The following is a 25,222-nucleotide window of genomic DNA, read 5'->3' as shown; positions in this document are numbered from 1 at the left end:
ATACACACAGGGGAAACAATGTATAGCTATCAATAGATCTTGTGGCAACATCTCTCAGTTATCCTTAACAAATGGTCGAACTTCTTTATCAAAAATATTAATAGACATTTCTATTGGGTGATTTACCAATGAAGCTACAAAACATGACTTTTCTTGCTTTTTTTGCTAGGTCTTCCAAACTAGAAACAAGTTTACCATTACTCTTTATAAGAGTTACTAGGAATTTGTTTTCTAATACATTTTTGTCGAGATTGCAACATTTGTCGCAATAGCAAGACATACCGATCCTTCATTCCGTCGTCGTTGGCCGCGGCATCGGCGTCCATAAATATTCGCTGTAGATCTGTGGTAATTTTTTTTGAAATTATAGTAACTTTCTTAAGCTGTCCTGTTTTTTTTTTCTTTCTAAACTTGGACAGAAGCTTTTTTATGACCATAAAATAGCATAAAATTAAACTCAATGATTATCCGTATTTTACTTATAAATTGATTTTTAGTTTTTCTGCCAGTGAACATAACATTCACTTTGTGGTAAAAGTTTTTAAACCTTTAAAAGCTTTCTTTGTTAATGATCATAAGATATGCTCCAGAAGTAAAAGAAAATAACCAAAAATCCTGTTCATCGATGTTAAAGATCCATATTGCTGAAGGATATCTGTTCTCCGAAATATTTGTTACATTTGTTCATTTCATTGTTATTTTGGTGCTGTACCCTTTTCAATTTAAAACAGTGCAGTTGATATTTTATAGTGTGTGTGGTTTTTTTATGTTGTAATAATACACTACTGTCTCTGGTTATGGCGAAGGCTACAGATTAGGTTGTTTCCTGTGTGAGTTACTTTACACTCGTCATTTTCGGGGGCCTTTCATGAGAGCTTGCTGTTTGATGTGAGCCAAGGTTCTGTGTTGAAGGCAGTATTTTTTGACCTATAATTGTTCAATTTTTAAAAATTGTGACACGGATGGAGAGTTCTCATCAGCACTCATACAACATCTTATTTATATTTATTTAAATTTCTTTATGGAACCCAATATCAATTAATCGCTGGTTCCTTGACTGACAAACAGAATACATAACCTTCCCATGCACCATTTGTGATTAAAAGGTATATTTAGAAATGTTTCCTTGTTTTCAAAAATTCCAATAGGCCAAAACGGCTCAAAAATTGGTTTATTGTTACAATAATAGAAATGCCCAGTTTGCATAAATCAAAACTAATATAAAAGTAATGAGATGAAAAAAAGATTGTGAATGTTACAACTATACAGCTCCAAATTTCAAATGAATGCGGATTGATAACTAGACATACTGCATTTCCTTGATATTCATATCAAACACACTGTTTCGAAAGCATTGAAGTCTTAAGTACGAACAAACACAACATCCAATGCCATACCGTCTCTATTATCACCACCTTCATTATTTAACTGAGAATGTTCCGCATAACCTCCAATATTTAAAAAAAAATCTCGTAAATTCTGTAATTTTTGGAATGACTTATTTATAATATTTTGTTTTCCATCCCATGTCCTATATTCGATAGACCAAATATCTACCACTATTTTTCCGGATATGAGTTCGTTTCTTATTGAATCCAAAACAGTTAGTTCTGATCCTTCAACGTCTAAAGAAAAATAATCGATATGTAGCACGCCTATCTTATCCATGACTTCTATCATATTAAAACAAGGAACTGAAATTGTTTGATTAGTTTCTACCGTCTTCATCTGGTCATTATCTAATTCGGACGCCATGCCGCCTATTGCTCCGCTCTGGATGAATTCAGTTTGTTTTAATTTATTTGAAATACAAGCACACAGACGCCACGCTTGTCGTTTCAGTGCATCTATTTGACGACAAAGATTTGGGTTAGCTTCTATTAAAAGTCCAGTCCAGTTATGTTTTCGTTCTAACCACAAAGTGTTAGAAAATTCTTCGCCATTGTATGCTCCCATTTCAATAAAGAATCCATTTTTCTTTCGGGAAATTTGATACACCGTTTTATCCTGATGTGCTTGCGAGTAGTGTTTATCAATGGTGTCTGAAGGAAAATACGGATGTGGTTTTTTCAGCCTGTAATGGTCAAGCTGCCTTGTAAAATTTACATCGATTTTTGTAAAAACATGCACGCAGTGTTCTCCGTAACCTCGATAATGCTGTTTCCAATTTGTAGTTAGATATGGATACCTTATCTTTCCATACCATCTACCGGCATTAAATTTGATATAATCCATTTCATAATTATATGGAACGCCAATGGTTAACGATCCACCTTTCTTGGTTACACACCATCCCCTAGCTATGGCAATGATATCTCCCCAGGGATTTAGTCCGTCACCATACCTGCCTAACCCGGAATGTTCTATTGAACTAAAAGTAACAATAGCATCAAATCTCCCTAAGGTTTTGTTTAAGTAACTTATCCGAAATTGATCGGGAATCATTGTCTTTATTTTAGGATGTTTTGAAACAATTTTACCATATTCTAACGTTACAACCTCGCGTGCTCCTGCTTCCAAAGCGCATGCTTCTACCCAGGGAAGTTCTGAACCAATAACTAAAACTCGACCATTCATAATGCCAGGTGCATGCTTTAAACCGTCTCGTAAAGCATTTGTTTCTGATACTCCATACGTTCCTTTTAACTTGTTGTCTTTTGCCAAAGAAATGTATTCCTCGATTATTTGCTCAGTCCAAACTGCCAGTTTGGCAGTATTACCCAAATATTCTTCATCATCAAAATACCATGATGACACCTTTAGTCTGTTGTTCATCGTAAAGTCCATATGCAGATCTTTGGGTATTGTTTTGGGGGCATGAGATAAGCTATGACCGCGATCTATGTATTCATTTTTATAGAGCGCTTGACAATCTATTGGAACAGTTATATGATCAAAGTATGGTCCGGGTACTCCTTGAGCATTTGTTTCACAAAGTTTTCCACAATCCATTCCGATAAAAGTTACAGCATCTAATGTTGCTTTCAAAGCGTAATATTCCCGCGCATTTTTACCTTGCAACTTTGATGAGTTTTGATAGATGACTTCATAAATGCACACAAACAGTATGACAAGAGCAACTGGCACCATTTGTCTTAATTTTCTGTAGCATAACATTTCTTCTTCTTCTGAAAAATAAGACAACATAATAAAGATGAATGTCTACAGAAAATGCCGCTGTATCAGTAAAATCATAGCTGTTATAAGTTTGTACATCTGATCAAAAAGGTCTGTGTGACTAATTATTACCACCACATGACTTCCGTCAGCAATAATGTTACAATCTACGAATTCAACCAAATTACCATCCTAAAAAAAAGGGGGGAAACCGGAGACATCCGTACTACTGTTTTTAAAAGGTAAATGCATAGCTTGTTATTTGTGTCTCTTACAGAGAGAATTTATTACTTGTCATTTGTATCTCTTACACATAGAATGTATCATACATAGATAATATTGTCAAGCTGTAATATATAAAATGTTTCTTTTGTATAATGTAATACGCAAATATTTTTGTTCTGGAGACCAATCCTGCATTGGTACGATTTCAATATATTTATATCTTTTCTATTTTAAGTATCATATTACTTGGAAATATTGTAAACAGCATTTATAAGAAAAGTATTACTGTATTTATATAATATAAGTTGATTGGCATATGATATCTATACCTTTTGTATTTTGATATTTCCTGGACTATTTTCTATATCACTAATTTGATTTTAAACATTATACACAGATGATGACAGAAAAATGCAACATAACAATAAAAAAAGACAATATACATGTATCAAAATAACATTTCTCTGTGGCTAAGGAAAGCAACTCATATTGATATGTTACATACACTTTCATATGAAAAACATCCACTTTTTATCCTTTCATTTATGATATATTCTGAAATTGATTTGATATTGATATTCGAAACAATTTGTGCAAACAGCAGCTAGTACTGAACACATACAGAAAAATGTTATGCATACTTTAATTGAATTCACTCATCTAAATTGTTTTTGCTCTTGATTTTAAGGGAAGCAATTCCAGCTTAAAATGTTTTCAAATTATACATATTTATATTACAGATCTATTTTAAATGAGAATTTCACAATTAACATATTAAAACCACCACTTATGCAGTGATGTAAAAGAACAAACACTCAAAAAGAGAGAAATATTTTTATAAAAACTTAAAACAACCTCAGATCTCAGAATGAATAATCGAGTTAATATATATTCTTTGTATGTTTATAATCTTGTATGAATATTGTTAGTGCTTCATAAGCCTCTGAAGGCTGGCTGATATGGTATACCATTGCTAATGTATTGAAATGTAATTGTAATTTCATGTATATTGTATCAGGTTGCACTTTAAATAAAATCAAATCTAAATCTAATCTATACATGAAACAATTATGTTTTGTTGCGTTGTCAAGGTGACAAACAAAGTTTACTCTAAACTTTGATGAATATTAAATATAAGCAAACAACAGAATTATACTTTACTGCAACTAAATTCACAAATCTTTTTTTATAAAAATTCGCATGGAATAATGAATATTTATGAAATAAATTACATTTACGGAATTAATGTTTACTGTATATTTTCACTGAAAAATCATCTATATTAATCTTAATGTAATACACTAAAAACGCTCATTTTAAATAAATGGAACTAACTAATTAAAAATTACTTACCAAATAAATGTAATTTTCATAAAAAGTATGCATTAAAATATTAGATATGAATTACCTGGTAAAAACGAAGAATTCCAAAATAACTATATTTTATTACAACTGAAATCTCAACTGACGTATAGCCCAAAACACTAGCTTAAAAAAGGTCGTTGCTCACGTGCTTAAAGATCCCAGGTTTTCTTCGTTTTACATGTATTAAAATATGATAAATTTACTTACTTAAACTCCTTCGTGCGCACTTGCACATGAGGCCACTACCAAAAATAATATTACAAAAGGTTCTCATAAAATATATATTCAATTATTGTCCAATCTATGTTATAATAATTTGATTACTGTCCTCCGGCTAAACTTTATAAAATAGGGATACTTGCTTCTTTTGAAGTTCGGGTGTAAGATGTCCTAAGTCAGGAATCTGATGTACAGTAGTTGTCGTTTGTTTATGTAATCATATACGTGTTTCTCGTTTCTCGTTTTGTTTATATAGATAAGACCGTTGGTTTTCCCGTTTGAATGGTTTTACACTAGTAATTTTGGGGCTCTTTATAGCTTGTTGTTCGGTGTGAGCCAAGGCTCCGTGTTGAAGGCCGTACTTTAACCTATAATGGTTTACTTTTTAATTTGTTATTTGAATAGAGAGTTGTCTCATTGGCACTCACACCACATCTTCCTATATCTATTATCTTTCGCACTTTTAACTGCCAACGGATAAGGTGTAAAATAGTTAATCAACAATCTCTTTGGGTAATTGAAATAAAAAAAACATTATATCTAAGAATAAAGAAACATTTTAAACAAGAAATATTCAATTTAAACTAAAACGAGAGTTCAATGATATATTCAATCAAAAACGAGATTCAGTCTAAAACGAGAGTTTATATAAATATTCAGTCTAAAACTAAAGTTCATATACATATTCAGTCTAAAACGAGAGTTCATATATTCTTTCTAAAACGAGAGTTTATATATAAAGCACTTTTGGAATTATGGTAAAAGTTCCCGATGTCACTTTTCTTCCGGTTATATTTGCTAATGTTTGAAAGGATGAGAATTATTTGATGGAGCATTTCACAGTTATGGTCAGTTATAGGCCCGAGACCACAATTAATTTCTCTATCATTTCTTTATAACGTTTTGTCGCATTTAAACAAATTTGACTATTCTTTTTGTCTAATTTTTTGTGTGTGTAATGTACAGTACAAGTCCAAAAATATATGCAATTTTTTACATCATACAAATTTGGCCAATACACATCCCTACCCCTATAGGCAAGTCAAGAGATGTTCCGAAAAGTGTAAATATATAACCTTTTTGCACCTGGCCTAATCACTCTTTCCTTATTGAAATCAGTTAAAATAAAACATCCAAAAGCTTATTTTAGCTCTCTTCTTTCATTTCCACCCCAGAAAAGCTAAGAAATGAATGAGAAAGGGAAAGAAAAAATAAAGAAAAAATATACTATAATTAAAGGGAACTATATTCCAAGTATTAGCTCTTAGTCATACTCTCTCACTAGTCTCGATCATCCAGCCGCTTTATTTTTCAAAGTAGAGCGTCTGGGTGACATGTGATATAAAAATGGTAATTTATGACATTCGGAATAGTATCGGATTTTTTAGCTTGTATTTAAAGATAATGTCCAAGACGAATAACCAAGAAGTTGGTTATTGACTTCGGAAGAAATTATATTACGATAATACTATTGAAAAGCACGAGTGTACCGATTGTTGTTTAAAGCTATTTATAATTTTTTTGTGACGACAAACAAGTCGTGGAAAACACCAGACAGCATGGCTTCCATGACCGCGAAGGAAAATAACAGCACATCAAACTTTGGTAAGATGATATAACAACACAAACTGTTACATAAATTTTAATACTAGTACAACCTGAAACATCGAGTAGTTATATTCTTTCATGCATGTCCGTGCTACGCAAACAAGTTAATACTTATATACAATAAATGGCAATTTTTGTATTAACTGGGACCACTCGAACAGTCGTATACGCTATAAATACATTTTGTGGTTGATTAGTAGTATCTTTAACTTTATAAATACTTTATTGAAAAGTGCCATGAAATGTGAACTTCATCCAGGATAAGTTTGTTGTATCTGTCTGCAGTGTATAATGGAGTTCGCATTTTGATATGTGAAAAAAAGGGGGAGGAAGAATGCGCAATGTTGTACACATTTAAGGTTCATCATAACCTTTTGGCTAAAATGGCCGTATTTACACCCCAAATTTTACTCTTAGTACAGACTAACCTATACACCTGCAACAGTTTTAAGGGATGGCAGGAACTAGATAAATAAATTTTAAATGCATTTTATGTTTCAGAAAATTATAAACTTTTCTATATTTTGCTATCCATTTTTTTTCGTTCCTGCAGAAGGTGCAAAAATTAACTAAGTAGTGAAAACGATTGAGAAGCTCCCCTCATATAATCAATGTTGTGAGTAGTATTGATTTAAATGGACAATAGACACCTGTAAACAATAGGTGATTTAACAGGTTTAAACTGTGTAACTGAGTGGACCGTATCAAATGAAACTCGGGTGTTTGTTTATTTTGCTATCTTCTGCAGACTGGAAAAAAATAAGGTAAGTTTTTAATTTTCTGAAACGTAGACTTCATATAACTTTTATATATCTAGTTCCTGCCATGCCTTAAAACTTTCCTGGATGTACCAGTTTGTCTGTACTCATAGTAATTTTTGAGGCGTAAACACGGCCATATTTTTCAATTCCTTATGATGAACCTTAAAGGAGGGAACGCAATCCAAAACCATTAGTAGAAGAAAACCAAACAAAGTATATCTAGAAGATGCCAATTTGATCATACACCAAATGGTCAAAATGATTTATGCTCGATTTATTTTATAAAACAAATGCATTTAGCTTTTACAAAAATATAAGAAGTGGGACACGTTGTTATAAAAAGTAATTTAAATATACTGTTGGTAAACAAAGTCTGGACTGGTCAACTGGACAATACTTTTTTTGCACTTTTAAAAGGCATTTTTTCCACATTAAAAAAAAAAACATAAAAGAATACATGCAATGTTGTCGGTGAATATATACTAATTGATTTCTTAACCTTGAAATAAAACCATGGCATAAGGAAAACACTGAAAATTCGATTTTATGCAAAACAATAGTTCCAGCATCAATAAAAGGAGATGTCAATGAGGCAACAACCGGTCATCCCAGTGACATACATTACCCAAAGTAGACATCTACATGATTAAGAGGTCATAATGGACTCAAACAAAAATTGAGAATAAAAGTACCAAAAGGTCAACATTATACAAATAAGAAGATGTGATATGAATACCAATGAGACAGTTATCCACCCCAAGCTCAAACGAGGTAGATGTGAGCAATTATAGGCAACTGTATGGCCTTCAATAACGATAAAAATTCATGCATGATTTTGATAGAGAATACAAACAGGGAATGTGTCAAAAAGACATCAACCCGACAAGAGAACAGGAAACAACCCAATGCCACCAATGGTTTGTGTCATCAACACAGCGAATTATCTCGCATGTCGTACGCGGCGGGATTCAGCTTGCACCAAGACATTTTAAAATGTATATTTACATATAATATTTTTTCCAAACATTTTGTTTTCTTATATGCTATACTGGTGATAAAAAATTAATCTGATTTTTAACATTTACTTTCTTTTGTAGACAAACCAATGAAGATTTCTGGACACAGATAGTATATGTAAAATGTGAAGAATTAAAAAAAAATCTATAATACTTGAATTTTCATTGTATCATAAACAGCTCCAATTTTATAAAAAAAAAGATTCAAAGATTTGTTTTTAATTACTGAAGCTGCCAGCAATCATTATAATCACAGTATATAAACATTATTCTTGACAGCAACCATAAAGCGAAAAAAGGTACACAGACATTCACGTTGGCATTGTATCTCATTTACATGTCTGACCCTTCTCAGTTATTTATTTGGTGTGGAGTTTTCTTAATATTGAAGGCCGAGCAGTGATTATATTTGCGAACATCCATGTCATTTGAACTCTGCTAGGTTGTTGCCTCAACTGAAATCATACCAATCTCCTTATTTTATATAAAAGTTCACATGTACAGGAGAATTTTTGTAAAGCTGCCCTTTAATACACGATGGATATTGGAATCGAATTCGTATTACGTGTGAACTCAGCATAAAAGTTTTTAGTAGGAGAATACACTTTTCAGGGTTTTTTTTACAAGTTATCATGCAGTATTTGATAAATCCCATTCCATCTTGTCCATGTGATTGATTCAAACATGAATTCAAAGAGTATTAAATTGGGTTTCATGAATGGCTGGTTAACTTATGTATTTCTTCAGGGACACGGAGACTGGCAAAGTGGTAATGTGTGAAGATTGGTCCCGAAATGTTTTTTCCCAAAAGGATTAGGCGATATAGATTATTGTGAAACATTTAGACTATTCTGCTGTTTGCAATTTTAAGATCAGTTAATTTTGTAAATAAAAATTGAGTTGGCTCATTGTATGATCTCACTGATCTGCCAGTACATGTAATAAGTTGTTATGGAGGATTTTCTACATTGAAATCTAAGTGTTTGTATGAGTTGTTTTTTCTTTCCATAAACGTAACGTGATGTGTGCTTTTCGAGTAAGGTAAGTGCGTCAGATATCTGAAAGATTATATAAAAAGGAAAGCATAAATTATAACAAGGATTTACAGAAATAAGAATAACGAGACAAAACTAAGAAAAAAGGGAAAAAAATAAAGAATACAGACTAATGTGGGTTCAATATAGATCAATATACCGACTGTTGGTTGCTTAACGTCAAGTGGCAAATATTTCATAGAATAGAGAGAAAATGCTAAAATACAAAAATATAGAAAAATGGCATTTCATAGCATTAAGAAAAGAGAATATTAAACGTGGTGTGTTATAATATACAAATAGATTGTTTTTGGGTTGCTTGGTTATCGTCTTGTGGGAAATAATGGTAATGTTCAGGACGGAAAAACGACAATAAATATAAAGATGAGGTCCTAGATTATAGGCCGTTAGTGTTACATGTCGGAGAAACTGTAAGTCACCAGAAAATTAGGGTATATTGAATTTGTATGGCCTTATGTACAACGGTCCACCTGTACGGACCAAGACAAGACAAGACAAGACAATATTTTATTTGAGTCTCACCTCTTCTAAAACATTTACATAATATTACAATTTAAATATTACAATATAAAACAAGAGCCACTCTAAAAAGAGTTATGAGAGACTATAAAAAAGGTATATACATTTACATATATATATTTACATACATAAAACATAAAACAAATTAAAAGTATACACATGTTAAGAATAACATAAAACAGTTTAAAAGTAAACAAATTTTAAGAATATAATAAACATTTTCTTTTCAGTAAAATATCATAGCAGATTTTGGCAGTGTAAAAATAAACATTTTCATCACTAAATAAAAATACAAATTTATCATCATCTGACATACTATTAAAATCATGACAAAAAGAATTAGCATGACTAAACAACACAGCACGAAAATCTGCATATAGTGGACATTTCAAAATTACATGTTTCTCATCTTCTATGGTTTCATTACAACTAAAACATATTCGTTCATTAACAGGTAAGTTCTGATACCGGCCCGTTTCAATTTTTAGGGGCGCAACACCACAACGAAATTTTGCAAAAGCACTTCTATATTTCCCTGCAATAGTTTTACAAATGTAATTTTCTACCTTAAATTCTGTTTTAAATAATTTATAAGTACGAAGTTTGGCATATTCATTCGAAACCAACTTATTATGCCATTCAGTTTTATATAAATCAATAGCTAAGCATTCTATATCCTTAATTACATTTTTTAGTTAACAATATATCACAGTTACAATATGGTTCAAGATTATACTCTTTAAACTTAGTCATCACTCTGAAGCACCAGTTTTTAATTGGCTTATTTCCATACTTATATGACCATATAAATACTCTTTTGTTCAATCTATCATTGTCCATTTTACAAAATCTGGACCATAATCTAAAAACAGCTGTCCATTGCTTTACATTGCATGGAATCCAGCCCATATCACCATACAGAGATAAGTTTTGACCATGGGCTCTCTAAAAAAAAATAGCGCACAGCGGAGCGTGGTATCCCCTATGTACACAAACAGTGGCTGATCCAGACCTTGTTATAAGGAGGGCACTCTACAGTCATGCTACATTGTTTCCCTATATAATCAACCAAATTTTTCCCACGAAAAAAAATCCTGTCTTAATTCTTAAATTTTTTTTTACATGTGTCACAAAATTCAGTAAAAAAGACCACCGCTAATTACATTTTTTGGTCGTTCTTTTAAAATTGCCCATCTGCAATGCAAGTTGGGCAAAATAGGGACAACTACAAAATGTCAGTTTTAATAATCACATAACTTTTATACATGTATGTAACGTTACACTGTTTACCGTTTGTATTAATTGTTTTTAAATATAATGGGGATAACGGAAGTGCTATTTATAGATATGTTCTATATTTAATTATTTGTTACGCCCCCTATAAATATCCGACCAGTCCGGTTAATCACCCCAGACGCTATATTTGAATATGCGTCTGGGTTATCGAGACTAACTCTCTCACGAGACTTACTTAATATTACGATCGGGAACCAGTCTAACATATGATGCTGCTTGTCATGTTTTGGATTGTTATTTTTTTCGGAATCTTCTGGTTTTATCCATTTGAAAGTAAAATTAAAACAAAAGTTTAAACATTTAAAATATTTATTCTACTTAATACTATTTTAAACAGTATAATCCATCTCATTAAATCTTAAGAGTTTCGGTTCATGTTCTGTGAATTAACTGTAAATTGTTAAAAAAAATTAACCATCATCTTACTAATTGTTCTCGTAATCTGAGACTACTATAACAGTAGTTATAGTATAGTAGTCTCAGTCGTAATACACAGCGAATAAATTAGTGTCAAATTAACTTTAAAGATATAAAGACCAAAATTGTTTTTCCGACGTAGTCGGTATAGTTTCCGTTTGTGCCCTTTGAACTTAAGGACGCTTAACTATGGCAACAGAATACGCATGCTCGAATATCCTTTCTGTGATTGGATAAAATGCTAGCATGGTGGGTGATTTGGTTGTGTTTGACAAAAACGTCTCGAAAATTATATTGTGATGGAAAGCAAGTGAAAAACTATAAATATTTGAACTAGATGTTACAAAGATTTATATTTCTTATTAAAATAATTGTTTCTCCAATAGCTCTTTGCATCCATGACAGCTGTTTATTCGGGACAATTATATAATTTTTAATGTAAACTTTGTTGTCACAAAGTACATGACTGTTAGAACGCATGCACCTACGCATGTGAGATTTCCGCGGGGTTTTGGTTAATGTAAACAGAAAGATACAACTTATACTACCCATAGTTTCTAGCTTTGTTAACCATGATTTAAGTTTAATGTAAACAGTAGTAAATGGATATTTGTTTCTTGTTATTTGCACTGGATTTTTTGACAAATATTTTTTTAGGTGTCATCACAATATTCTTAAATATTATTGCCTTAATATAACCAGACTTAGTAAAGCATTTCTTCACTTCATTTCTTGTAGTTACATTCAGCCTCGGATGGAGATTTTATTAAAGAGGTCCTGCATCATTAAGTCATTGTGCTTGAGCCTTCTGAAGGCTATCGAAATGATAGTTTTAAACATATACTCAAATTTAAATACGTCGGATATCTTTTTTAAAGATAGTTCTTGTTTCCTTTTTGTTAATTATCTAAAAAAATGTGAATATGTAACCTAATCTGTAAATGTTATCATATTAAATATTGATCAGTAAACCAAAAATAAAAAGTATGAAAAATAACTGCTAAAAGTTAAATCATAATTTTTCCTTTAATTGCATGTTAAAAGTAATAAAAACTGTAAACTTCCCATGTAAAAGTAAAAAAAAAAACCCTGTAAACCTCCCTTGTAAAAAACACATAAAGACTTAACAAATGTAAATATCTATAATACTAAAATTACGAAGTCCAATATTTCAGCCGTCATCACGTAAAAACGACGAATCAAAGAATTCAACTTTATATATCACTAATACAGTACAAAGGTGTAGATTGAAAATTACACCAATCCAGGCCCTTTTGTTTTCCACGTAATTAATATTGCCGATAATTAAGAAGTTCCGGGTCGAGTCCTATACCGATACCAATAGTATATTTGTAACGGTTTATTTTTTCCTCTGTGATATTTTATCCTGAGGATAATTTGTCCCGGTAATTTTTTTCCTGGCATGGTATTTCACTGGTTCATTTTTTCCAGAGGAGTGAAAATCTATCTGTGTTTATGCGGACAATATGTACCGGTATATATTGCCGTACTATATTTCACAGAACCGTGTGAAATAGAGTCCCATTAACTACAGTGTACGTTACTTACAATCAATATATACCCGACTATAATTATAAAATGTTTCACAAAGGTAGAACAAATTTGCATAATTTATCAAAGGGAGGTAATTATGAGAAATTCATATTTTAAAGATATCAATATTATAATATATTTCTGAATCTATTTCATAGTGAAATGTTTCATTGAACCTTATTTTTAATATTTATTCATTTATATAAAAAGATGACTTACAACTTGATTTGATAAGACGGATAACATTTCACAGGTAAATACTATCCAGCTGTTAAATATTTTTAGTTCCAATATATTGTTATGCTATGATTTATCTGATTTTCATATAATCAACAACTATATATCTACATCTCTGTCCCTAGACAAAACAATTCATATAGTTAAAAAAAATCATCATAATCAAATTCTTGTATTACTGTTAACAGTAGTAATGCAACTACATTTCTACCTTACTTTTAAATTTATATTTGCACTGAGATCTGAAAACAACTCACTTTTACATGTATTTCACTAACCTTATTTAATCATGATATTATCTTAATATTACGATCTTTGAAATTACTTCTGGTTTTCTTCCTTATGTTTCATGATAAAAAAAAATTAAAAGGATGATATTGACTTGAATATTTCAGGAATTTTTTTCAATGATAATTTGTGAAATTATTTCCCATTATAATACCTTTTTTTTACTATTTCGCTTTAATTCAAATACACTATTATTATTTTATAGTATTTTAAAAGGATAGGTTTTTTCTAATAACTATTCATCAATTTAACTATGCTGATAGAATTTCACGGCAAAGGAAAACAAATCCCAGGGAAATATTTTCCTCCGGATAAAAAAAATAACAACAACTACTGTGACATTTTTTCCTCCGGATCAAATTTCCCCCGGATATAATTTTGCTTTACATATTCACCTGTTACCTATTACCTAATCTGTACGTTCCGCATCTGACAGGCGCACCACCAAACGGTGTATTCAGGGTTAATATGCTTTATGCACGGGTCATAATCACAGGGTTGACACTACTAAATTGTCAAATAGCTACCTATTATAGTATTTTAATCAGTAAGACTTTCTAAGATAACAAGACTAAAAATGGGGAACAGTTTTCAATTTGTTAGTGGGCATACATGACGTAAAACAGCGAATCAAAGAATTCATCTTTATTTATAACTAATATAGGACAATGTTGTTGATTAAAAAATACTCCATTCCAGGACCTTTTGTTTTCCAAATAATTAATATTACCAATAATTGATAAGTTCCAGTTCGACGGGTTCAAACAGAAAGATTTCAAAGCAGAGAAAAACTGTGTATCTCAGTATAATCGGCATGACTTTATCAGATGACAATACTAATACTAAAATAAGGTTTGAGCATAGTTATATACCTTAATTCAGTCACGGACCGCGATATCACGGGTGTGTTCTAGTAGTGTATATAATGTTGTTGTGTTACGATTGTTAATTTATTCTTCATTTATATTTTGTTTTAGTGGTGGAACTGTTCGACATTCAAAAGTATGGTTAGCCTATAAAGGGTGTAAAGATCCAGAGAAGAAAAAGAAGAATGCCTTAAAAAATGTTGGCCATTGACCGCCCGTTTTTGTACATGTATAATTAAGCCACTTGTAAAATGTCAATGGCTCACATCTCGAAAACAAGCATATCGACCTGATACTTAATTTTTCAACGTGATATTTTACCAGCGGTGCGATAAAGTAAAATGGTGCCCGAGAGAGCACTTCACAGTAAAATATTGTCTGAGACAGCACTTCACAGTAAAATATTGTCTAAGACAGCACTTCACGGTAATATATTGTCTGAGACAGCACTTCACAGTAAAATATTGTCTAAGACAGCACTTCACAGTAAAATATTGTCTGAGACAGTAGTTCACAGTATTTCACTGTCTTAAGAATTGGACAGAATTGAGAGAATGAGACTCTTTCATAATAAAATTTTGACCGCTACTAAAATGAGGATCCCCATGTGAAGTTGTGCATCTTGCTATAGAATGCTATGTTCCAAGATGGCCGCCGTTTTAATGGAAACGGTAAAAATGTAAAAAAAAAATCAAAATTAAAAATGTTTCATTGCAAGACCCAACTGGATGAAACTTTATGGAAATGTTCCTTAAATTGGTATGCCCTAACAAAATATTAAGAAATTCCAAAATGGCCGCCATTGTCATGGAAACAGGCCAAAAGTTAAGCAGAAGCCCTATGGAAAAATACATTAAAGCTGTATTTTCTACTGGCAATCAGATAAAATCTATTCAAACTTTATTGGTATATGACGTGGCATGTCCCATGTAGTAGAACCTGTCTTTTGGAATTTGTGAAATGGTAAATGTTACCATGGAAACAGCAAAAAAAAATCAAAAATTTCAAAATGCTCCAAACGTATATTGTCATGCTTCTGCATATTCACTTTTTTTATGATGAACTTTAGTCAAATTTAATTCTATTACAAATTATATTACGTAAAGCAATAGCAGTAAGATTATTTTTAGCGCCAATTTAACCAGCTTAACATCGCCATCATCAAAATTATTCATCGTTATCATTGTGAAATTTCACTTACATAGGGTTTATTAATATAGAAAAATTTTGGTAAAGAATGGCTTATTAATTATAAGGTTCTCAAGATGTGCTTCTCTAGACATTTTTTACGGTCAGTTTAATCCCATTTAACTCAATTAATTCAGAAGAAAATACTGTTTAAATAAAAACTTTTATTTAGGCTTTGCGTGTAGTCATACTTATATATACATATGTCAAGAATATAATACAAATGAAACACAAAGTGATCAAAGATTATAACTGACAAATAAACCCTGAATTAAAGAACTACTAAGTAGTATAAATTTAAAGAATGAAGCATTTCTATGAAATACAAACGGAGTATAAATTTCATACCCGCCTCATTCAAACATATTCCACATTCAGAACATGGGAGGGAGGGGTTTGAAAAAAGAACAAACGACGAAACACAATGTTCTTTAAAAATTTACGCTGATAGAAGTTTCAACGGCATATTTAAACATAAAAATTCGAAATTATTAAAATGTTGACTACCTGTTTTCTGGTGTTTCTGAAAAGTGAAAATCAATAGTGAGTTCTTCTTTTAAATTGAAATTGTTATCCAATATAAATTACTGTACTGCATGACCAATAAAAAACGTGTTTAAATTAATTTAGAAAGCAGAGCAACTAAACCTTGACCAGAGATGCGCTCACTGTTAAATGAAGTGAGACCAATAGTCCATTTACCAATTCACTAAATTATTTTTCTGACTCCTCATTAATTTTTCATTTTTGATAAAAAAAATTAAAAAAATACAAATGAATTCAGAAGAAAATACTGTTTAAATAAAAACTTTTATTTAGGCTTTGCAGGTTGTCATAATTATATATACATATGTCAAGAATATAATACAAATGAAATACCATGTGATCACAGATTATAACTAACAAATAAACTCTTAACTCGAATAATTCAAGCCCTTTCCGTGTCCGATTTTCTCCCACACGATGGTTAATGTAGCCTTCGTAGATCAGCGGAATATAACGACTGAATTATTCGGGTTAATAAACTCTGAATTAAAGAACTACTCAGAAGTATCTTCATAAATTTAAAGAACGAAGCATAACAAATTAAAAATTCTTTGAAATACAAATGAAATATAAATTTCCAAACCGAAGTTCCGCAAAAAAAATCAATCTCAGAACTTGCAAATTGCAACTTTTATAATAATTCTAAAATAATAAGAGAGTAAGTCTACACCATCTTCTATAATCCAAGTTGAGGACTCAAACCTCGATCCCCCATCACAAGGACAGGTGTACTAACAATCGTACTATAAAGGATGCATGATAGAGTCAACAATGTAAACCCTCCACAATAATAGGAAAAAAACCCAGGATCAAAAGTCTACACTCTCTAATGCGGAGATTAAGAGTAAATCTTCTCCTAAAATTAAGCTGCAATTTACTAGTAAATTTAATCTTTAAATTCTTAATCAAATTTCAAACACAATCAAAATTCATTCTACCTCAAAAGATTTAAACATGTGCAAGAGTTTTAGCTATAAAGCTAAAAACCTTATTAAGACCAGTGGTGGACAAATACAATTTTTCAACTGAAAACATAGTGTTAATTGGCTTTCTCACTCTACTATAAAACGTCTTCTCACATTGCATGTATTTGACAAGAAGGGCAAAAACCGAAGTCTCAAAAACCATATTTCTCAACCCCTAGTTAGTTTGATTTCTATTTAGATAATTTAATAAATTATGTTTTGAACCTGTATATGTTAATAAGGCGCCTGTAAACAAAGAGAGTCGCCTTGAATATATATTTATTTTCTTAAATTTTTATTTAAATGGCATAGGACGTTTGCGCTTTTTAACCTGTAAAACGATATGACATACTATGGACATTTGCGCTTTTAATTTTGATTCACCTGTATTAAATTGATCGGACATTTGCGCTTTTTACCTATAGTCGACTACCTGTAATCTTAATGATAAGTTATCATTACGTAAATAAATTTAACTTATATTTGTCATTAGTTCACATTTACACAGTCTCACGGTGGGTATGGTTGTCCTGCGAGAGAACGTTCTGTACTGGTGATTTGGTCCTGTCAGGTGCTGGTGGGTCCTGATTCTGTGCTGGTGGGTTTGTTTACATTGTATCAGAACGGCAATAAAACGACTGTGTTGTTGCTTAATTTTTCTTTGATGCGTCATAAGTACCATGCAAAGTATATTACAACAATATTATATTGCAAAAGTCGTGCAAGTTCGTTAAACGGAATTGTCCTGTCGCTGTGCTGGTGATTAGAAAAACGGTCCTGGTTCTGTGCTCCTATGTCCTGATTCTGTGTCTTATATTTTAGGTAAAAGTGGCATATATTCAAGATCATTGATGCTGTACTGTTATTGACTAATTAACTGTTGTTTGCTTTCTTGAAATTGACATTGTTGTGAATCTGTTTACTGTTATTATGAGAGAAACTGTAATCTTATTTATTGGCCTGTTAATGGAACCATTCTTGCCAGCTTTTAAGATACGAAAATATGTTTACGATTTTCGGGATTACGATCATTTTGCATGATCACCAAAATACGTTGTAATTTATATAATACTTATATAAAGTAGATGATGTGGTATGTTTGATCTCAATGGACAAATTTCCATAAGAAACCAAAGGAAGTATGTGTTAATAACCAAACGTCATCGTACGACCTTCAACAATAACCCATAAAATAAAAATGTAAAAGGTTTTGCAAAAAAATGGAGAGCAAAAATATAGAACAAAGAACTTTCTGAGCGTTCGAATCATATGTCTTTAGCAGCTTAGAACACATTTGTTTGTGAACAATTGAGTACTGACTATAAGAATGACAATAGTATTGCGGGTTAATTTGTTTGGTTTGGGGGTGGGGTGGGGGATAAGTTAGAGCGAGGTTACAGTGAAAGTTTTAAGCTTGGAATAGTTTCCCGTAAGATTTAAAAGTTGTATTTTAAAAGAAAAATGTATCATTTAGCTATTTAGAATCACTTGCTGTATCTGTAAGATTTTTTCAACATAATTTTTTTGTCTGAACGGTTATCAGGTATTTTTTTTTCAAAAGTTCGATAGAACACTATAAAAAAATCACTATTTTATGAAGGGCAGACTAGAATATGTCAGAGAATGAAGACGAGATAACCTAGATAACACTAACAAAACTAAGATTTCTTAGCTTTTTCATTTCAAAATTCCAAAATAATTAAATATTTTTGATAAAGAATTACGGGGGAGGAAGTGAACAATGTGTCCTACTTTTCTATATTTAAATATTTTTATGAATACAAATCAAATATGCCTTAATTATAATTGAAAATGAGTAAATGGAAAAAATACCCACCTAAAATACACTTTTATTTTAATATTGGTAATATCACTAAGCTTTTAAGTTTTGTGTGTCAAACACACCATCTCTGTAGTAATGACTTCTTACTAAGATATTTCACTTCATCCATTTTTTCTGCATTTTTTATATTGCAAATACTTAGTACTATTATATTAAAATGTAGCCTTAATTTATATTTAAAAAAACTGAATCTAAAGCCAGATATATCAAACATTTTTGTTTCCATTTATCCGTTTTCAGGACTTTAACAATCAACGTAAACACGCCTGGAAAGTAAAATGCGTACTCGGCTGTCTGTAATCGACCATTTTTAGACACCCTCCTAAAAAAACTAGCTTTAGAGATGCAAATTAAGTACTTAGATCAATATTTTATCTTTTCGTGTATGGTTTATGACCCCTTCTGTGGCCTGTCAATTACGAAATGTGCAAACTGCAATGGTATCAAAACAGCACAGACAATAAATAATAGAGATATAATTTTGTACATATACCAAGGGAAACTTCGTGCTAAGCATTGTTATCTATAGTTCATTATTGTATTTAGTAGAAAAAGAGAATTTGGTGGAAATAAATTACTATTTTTGTAGAAAGTTCACAGAGATTTTTGTTATGTTCAGCATGGGATCAACACAAGGGTACATTATCCTTAAAAATCTATTTAAAAGTATTTGAAACTAACGTTTGCTTTGTTAATTGTGCCTTCAATTTCAAAAATTAAAATATCTCGTAGCTTCATACTACCAATTGAGTATAAAACAAGTATATAAGTTTAAAAAAGAAATTCTTAGATTAAACACCTACATTTAACTTTAAAAGGTCATAACAGTTTAAAACAATACAAATCTACACACACAAAAAACTGGCTTAATTTCGACTGGTTATCAACCCGAATCGCTATAAGATCATATATAAGCTCACCTGTGTCGAGGGGTCGTGTGAGGTTCATTTATTGTCTTGGCTTCCGCAATTACAAAAAAATCTTTTCTGAAATTACTTGACCAAATGTTACCAAATAATTTTTCAAGAGCGAATCTAGGAAAACATGACCATTGTCTGTTGAAATGTATTCGAGTTTTTAGTTACAGCCGATTCCATTGACAATGTAGGCAAAGATAATATCTTTGGTTAGCTTGCTTATTAGTTAAACCGTGAAGTCATTGTTAGGTAAGGTATACTACCCTCCTTGCGAAGTAGCCTGGTCCTACAGACAGACATATGTGTCATTTGTCGGACTAGTCTACTCTTAAAGTAGGGTAGTTTACATAACCTAACAATGACTTTTCTGTTCAGCAAGCAAGTTTAACAAAAGATATTCCCTTTGTCTACACACTCATTGAAATCGGCTTTGATATTGCAAAAGTTCCAGCAATTAGGGCAAAACATACCGAGTAAAAAAATATCAAAATGTCTATCTACCTTGCACATTTCAGAAAATTCAGGTCAGATAACGAAACTGGGTCCAACAACATTAATAAGCAATTTAAGATTTTGACCCTCGATCACAGTTTCCATTCATCACATATATTCTCGTTACAACGAATCATTTTTAAAATACAAAAATACCAGTTGCAGCCTTTTGTTTATCTATTAATATATGTATACGGATAAAGTTATGAAAGGCAACAGGGTCACCAGGGTGAGGAGTCCATGTCATCTGAAATAAATGCTAAGCATAGATCTAGAAAGCGACAGATAATCATGACATTAAAAAAACTCTTTTCTCGAACAAATTGACATATGAAATGAATTATATAGTATTGTGGAATTTTTTAACTTGTGTTCAATTCATTGGTTAAACCTTTTACTAGGATAACAATCCAAGATGGAAATGTGAAAGTTTCCGTGCGTCAGGTGCAACAGCATACGAACAGGTAACAAGTCTCGTCAGGGTGGAGACTAAAAAGTCCACGAAAATTTGGTTTAAAACTTGTATTCTATAAATATATGCAAAGCAAACCATTGATTAAATTGCTTGCTATGATTGTTTGGATGTTTGTAAACGACAGGTAAGTAGTCTTGTTACTATATACTCACTGGGGTAAAGCTGATGACCGTAACTGCATTCACGGTCATCCCAAGATGTCGGACGAAAAATTAGGTCAGTATTTGTATTGTCTGTTATGGTGTTTCTACATCATTTTCTTTACAAAGCAAACATTGGTACGATGTATATTTATAAAAGATCCACACGGAAGTCACAAATCTGTACCGAGGAACTTGTATAAAACGGGAATTTGGATTTGAAAAATTCGCTAGGATGACCGTAAATCGTAATCGAGATGACCGTAACAGGATTAGCGATTCATAACAAGGCTGACCGTAATTGGTTAAAAGATGACCGTAAATTGTTAAGGATGACCGTAATTTATAAAGAATGACTTTTAAAAGGATGACCGTAATTTATAAAGAATGACTTTTAAAAGGATGACCGTCAATTGAAAGACATATCCATTGTTGTATGCATTGTTTTTTGTTGAGTTTGTCGTAATAGGGGCTCGGTTAGTTCTTTTTACCTATTTGGCGTATTTTGAGTTTATATGAAAATGATAGTAAATAGTATAATCGATGTTGTGAGTAGTTTTGATTTAAATGGACACTATAGACAATAGACACCTGCAAACACTAGGTGATTTTAACTGTGTAACTGAGTGGACCGTATGAAATGAAACTCGTATGTCTGTTGATTTTGCTCTCTTCTGCATATTTAAAAAAAAATGCAACTCAAAAACCAGGTAAGTAAGTTTTTTTCCCCCAAACATATATATATATATATTAACTTTATATAACTTTTACATATCTAAAGGTCCTGCCATGCTTTAAGGTTTATGTACCCTTCTGTAGCCATTTTTGTACGAATTTTTTAAGCATCAATTGTATCAAAACTACAGATATAATGAATAATAGATACATAGATATTGGAAGATGTGGTGTGAGTGCCAATGAGACAACTCTCCATCCAAATAACAATTTAAAAAGTAAACCATTATAGGTTAAAGTACGGCCATGAACACGGAGCCTTGGCTCACACCGAACAACAAGCTATAAAGGGCCCCAAAATTACTAGTGTAAAACCATTCAAACGGGAAAACCAACGGTCTAATCTATATAAACAAAACGAGAAACGAGAAACACGTATATATTACATAAACAAACGACAACTACTGTACATCAGATTCCTGACTTCGGACAGGTGCAAACATTTGCAGCGGGATTAAACGTTTTAATGGATCCAAACCTTCTCCCTTTTTCTGAAACAATAGCATAACATCACAACATAGAAAAACATACGATAAAATATCAATTGGCAGACTTAACTCAATCAAAAAACGTATGATTAAACAGTCCATTTTAAACATATACTAGGGGGAAACTTGATGCAAAGCATTATTATTTACTGTTGCATTGCATTTAACAGAAAAAGAGTACTTTGTGGCAAATAAACCAAGATTTTTATAGAAAATCCAAAGCCTTTAATAAAGAGATTTTTGTTATAAGATTTGAAACCTAGATTACTCACTTGCTTTCTATAATGTGCTAGTGTTTATTTTTTACAAAAAGTTCTAACCAACCTGTAGATTTCAAAATACCTCGTGCAGAGTAATTAAAGTCGAGCGCACCCTAAAAGGTGTACTTGATTTGGTCCATATTTTTAAGTGTTCTAACCAATAACTACATTAATAAACTTAAATTTGGGAAATCAATGCTTGCACTGCATGCAATAATCCTATATCTATCGGTCATCAAATTGCCAAATATGATAGAACAAGGATAAAGGCTGTGGATTTTTGTTATAAAATTTGAAACATAAATTACTCACTTGATTTTCTATGGTGTGCTAGTGTTTATTTTTTATAAAAAGTTCTAAGCAACCTGTAAATTCCAAAACACCTCGTGCTGAGTCACTAAAGTCGAGTGCACCCTAAAAGGTGTACTTGATTTTGGCCATATTTCTATTTGTTTTAACCAATAACTACATTTATAAACTTGTTTTAAGGAAATCAATGCTAGCACTGCATGCAATAATCCTATATCTATCAGTCATCAAATTGCCAAATATGAGAGTACAAGGATAACGGCTGTGGATTTTCTATAAAAATCTTGATTTATTTGCCACAAAAGTCCTCTTTTTCTATTAAATGCAATGGAACAGTAATCCTGTACGGACCGATATGCAGTATGACCAGTGTTTTCATTCAAAAACTTTCTTCCTAAAACTAATTGTTTGTAGACCAACATGATTGTCTATAGTGTGTATTAAAATGCTGTCTACATTAGATGAGGTGAACTTGCAAGTGGAAAATTGATAACACATGTACGTATCTGAAATAAAAAAAAAACAATATCTGTAATGGTAGTTGAAACGATATAATATAAATAGCTATACATCCATTGCCTTTTTGGCATTTTTAAAAAGCTGTATTTATTATATAAAATTAATAGGAATCTCAGAAATAAAAAAAATCTTTTGGCTTGTACTTGGATGCGAAATATGACGAGCCATGTATTTGAATATAAAAAAGAAGATGTGGTATGATTGCCAATGAGACAACTATCCACAAAAGACCAAAATGACACAAACATTAACAATTATAGGTCACCGTACGGCCTTCAACAGTGAGCAAGCCCATACCGGATATAGTCCGCTATAAAAGGCCCCGATAAGACAATGTAAAACAATTCAAACGAGAAAACTAACGGCCTTAATTATGTAAAAAAATGAAGTAAAAAATAATGAAGTACGTCTTACTTTTGTCAACCTTTATGAAAATGTTGTCTTATAAATACGTCTTACACCAACACGATTAATTATTTGATACAAAAAAGGTAATACAAATACGGATATTTCTTAGAAATGACGGTTATACTATGAAAGTTACGGTCATCCTTTATAAATTACGGTCATCCTTTCGAAATTACGGTCATCATTTTACCAATCACGGTCATCCTTATTATATGTTACGGTCATCTTGAAAATATTTTAAAGATGATTTACAGTCATCTTAGCGAATTTTTCAAATCCAATTTCCCGTTCTATACAAGTTCCTCGGTACAGATTTGTGACTTCCGTGTGAATCTTTTATAAATTTACATCGTACCAATGTATGCTTTGTAAAGAAAATGATGTAGAAACACCTCAACAGACAATACAAATACTGACCTAATTTTTCGTCCGACATCTTGGGATGACCGTGAATGCAGTTACGGTCATCAGCTGTACCCCAGTGATACTAGAATTTGTTAGGACAATAAACATTAACTTCAATTCCTGTCAGTTTGTATTTGTCCAATCAAATCCCAGTAGGTATTGAAACTCCGCCTACCTATTGTTTGAAAACATCCGAGCAAACATAGCAAGCAAGTCAATCAAAATTTGTTTTGCATGCTTTTATAGAAGAGCTGTACTACATAATGCAAAGAACCGTTTAAGACATTAAATTCTATCAATTTCTGTTTGTCCTATGTACACTTCCGTACCATTTCCTTCCATTCATGATCATTAAATTGAACTGTAAAATATTTCTTGGTACCTTCTTAATTCCTTTATAAGTCTTATGCAAACATAATTATGACAATAACTGTTGTGAGCACAAGATTCACTGCATACTTTTAAAGTTCTGCTTCATCAAACATTAAAAATGTGAACGTATACGTAAGTTTTGAGACTTTTTTAATCGACACGATTGGGATTTTTGTATATGAGAACATGGTTTATCTCTTAGTTGAAAATGCGGCTTTGAACTAGCTTTCAGTACCTGCGAGAATTCGTTGTTCAGTAATGTGTGTCCTCGTGTTATTATTTTATGTGATAAATTGTTGTGTTGGTACACCACTGTAACAATGAAGGAGGAAATGAGGAGGGTTGGTTGGGTGGAAGTGGGGAGGAGTATGCGGAGCGCTAACAAACATGTCTATGCGGCATGTGCTTTGGTCATTGTTGAAGCATCAATGTAAGGGGCATTTAATATCTTAATAAAACTATTCTTATTTTAGATACTATATATTGTTATCTGATATTGGACGATATATGTTGCCCTTTTAAGTATTTATGTAAAAAGTTACGATCATTTGAAAACACATATTAAACAGCCAAATGGATGCACAAGAGCTAAAATAGGAGTCATAGATCCTATTGAC

The 25,222-nt window shown here is 31.7% G+C and overlaps 1 protein-coding gene across 1 annotated transcript; it reads right to left on the bottom strand.

Annotated features, from left to right (window-relative positions):
* Nucleotides 1-1,154: 1,154 nt before the first annotated feature.
* LOC134725765 (uncharacterized) lies at nucleotides 1,155-22,700 on the bottom strand. Its single transcript, XM_063589898.1, has 2 exons — nucleotides 22,657-22,700; nucleotides 1,155-3,128 (listed from the first exon to the last, which is right to left on the bottom strand). Exon 2 carries the CDS (start codon nucleotides 3,115-3,117, stop codon nucleotides 1,363-1,365), a length of 1,755 nt encoding a protein of 584 aa, XP_063445968.1. The 5' UTR covers nucleotides 3,118-3,128; nucleotides 22,657-22,700; the 3' UTR covers nucleotides 1,155-1,362.
* Between the last annotated feature and the right edge of the window lie 2,522 nt (nucleotides 22,701-25,222).

This window comes from Mytilus trossulus, chromosome 7 (genome assembly GCF_036588685.1).
Source record: "Mytilus trossulus isolate FHL-02 chromosome 7, PNRI_Mtr1.1.1.hap1, whole genome shotgun sequence".
Taxonomy (NCBI): domain Eukaryota; kingdom Metazoa; phylum Mollusca; class Bivalvia; order Mytilida; family Mytilidae; genus Mytilus; species Mytilus trossulus.
Note: the sequence above shows the minus strand (reverse complement) of the source record. Positions and strands in the feature narration are given on the sequence as shown.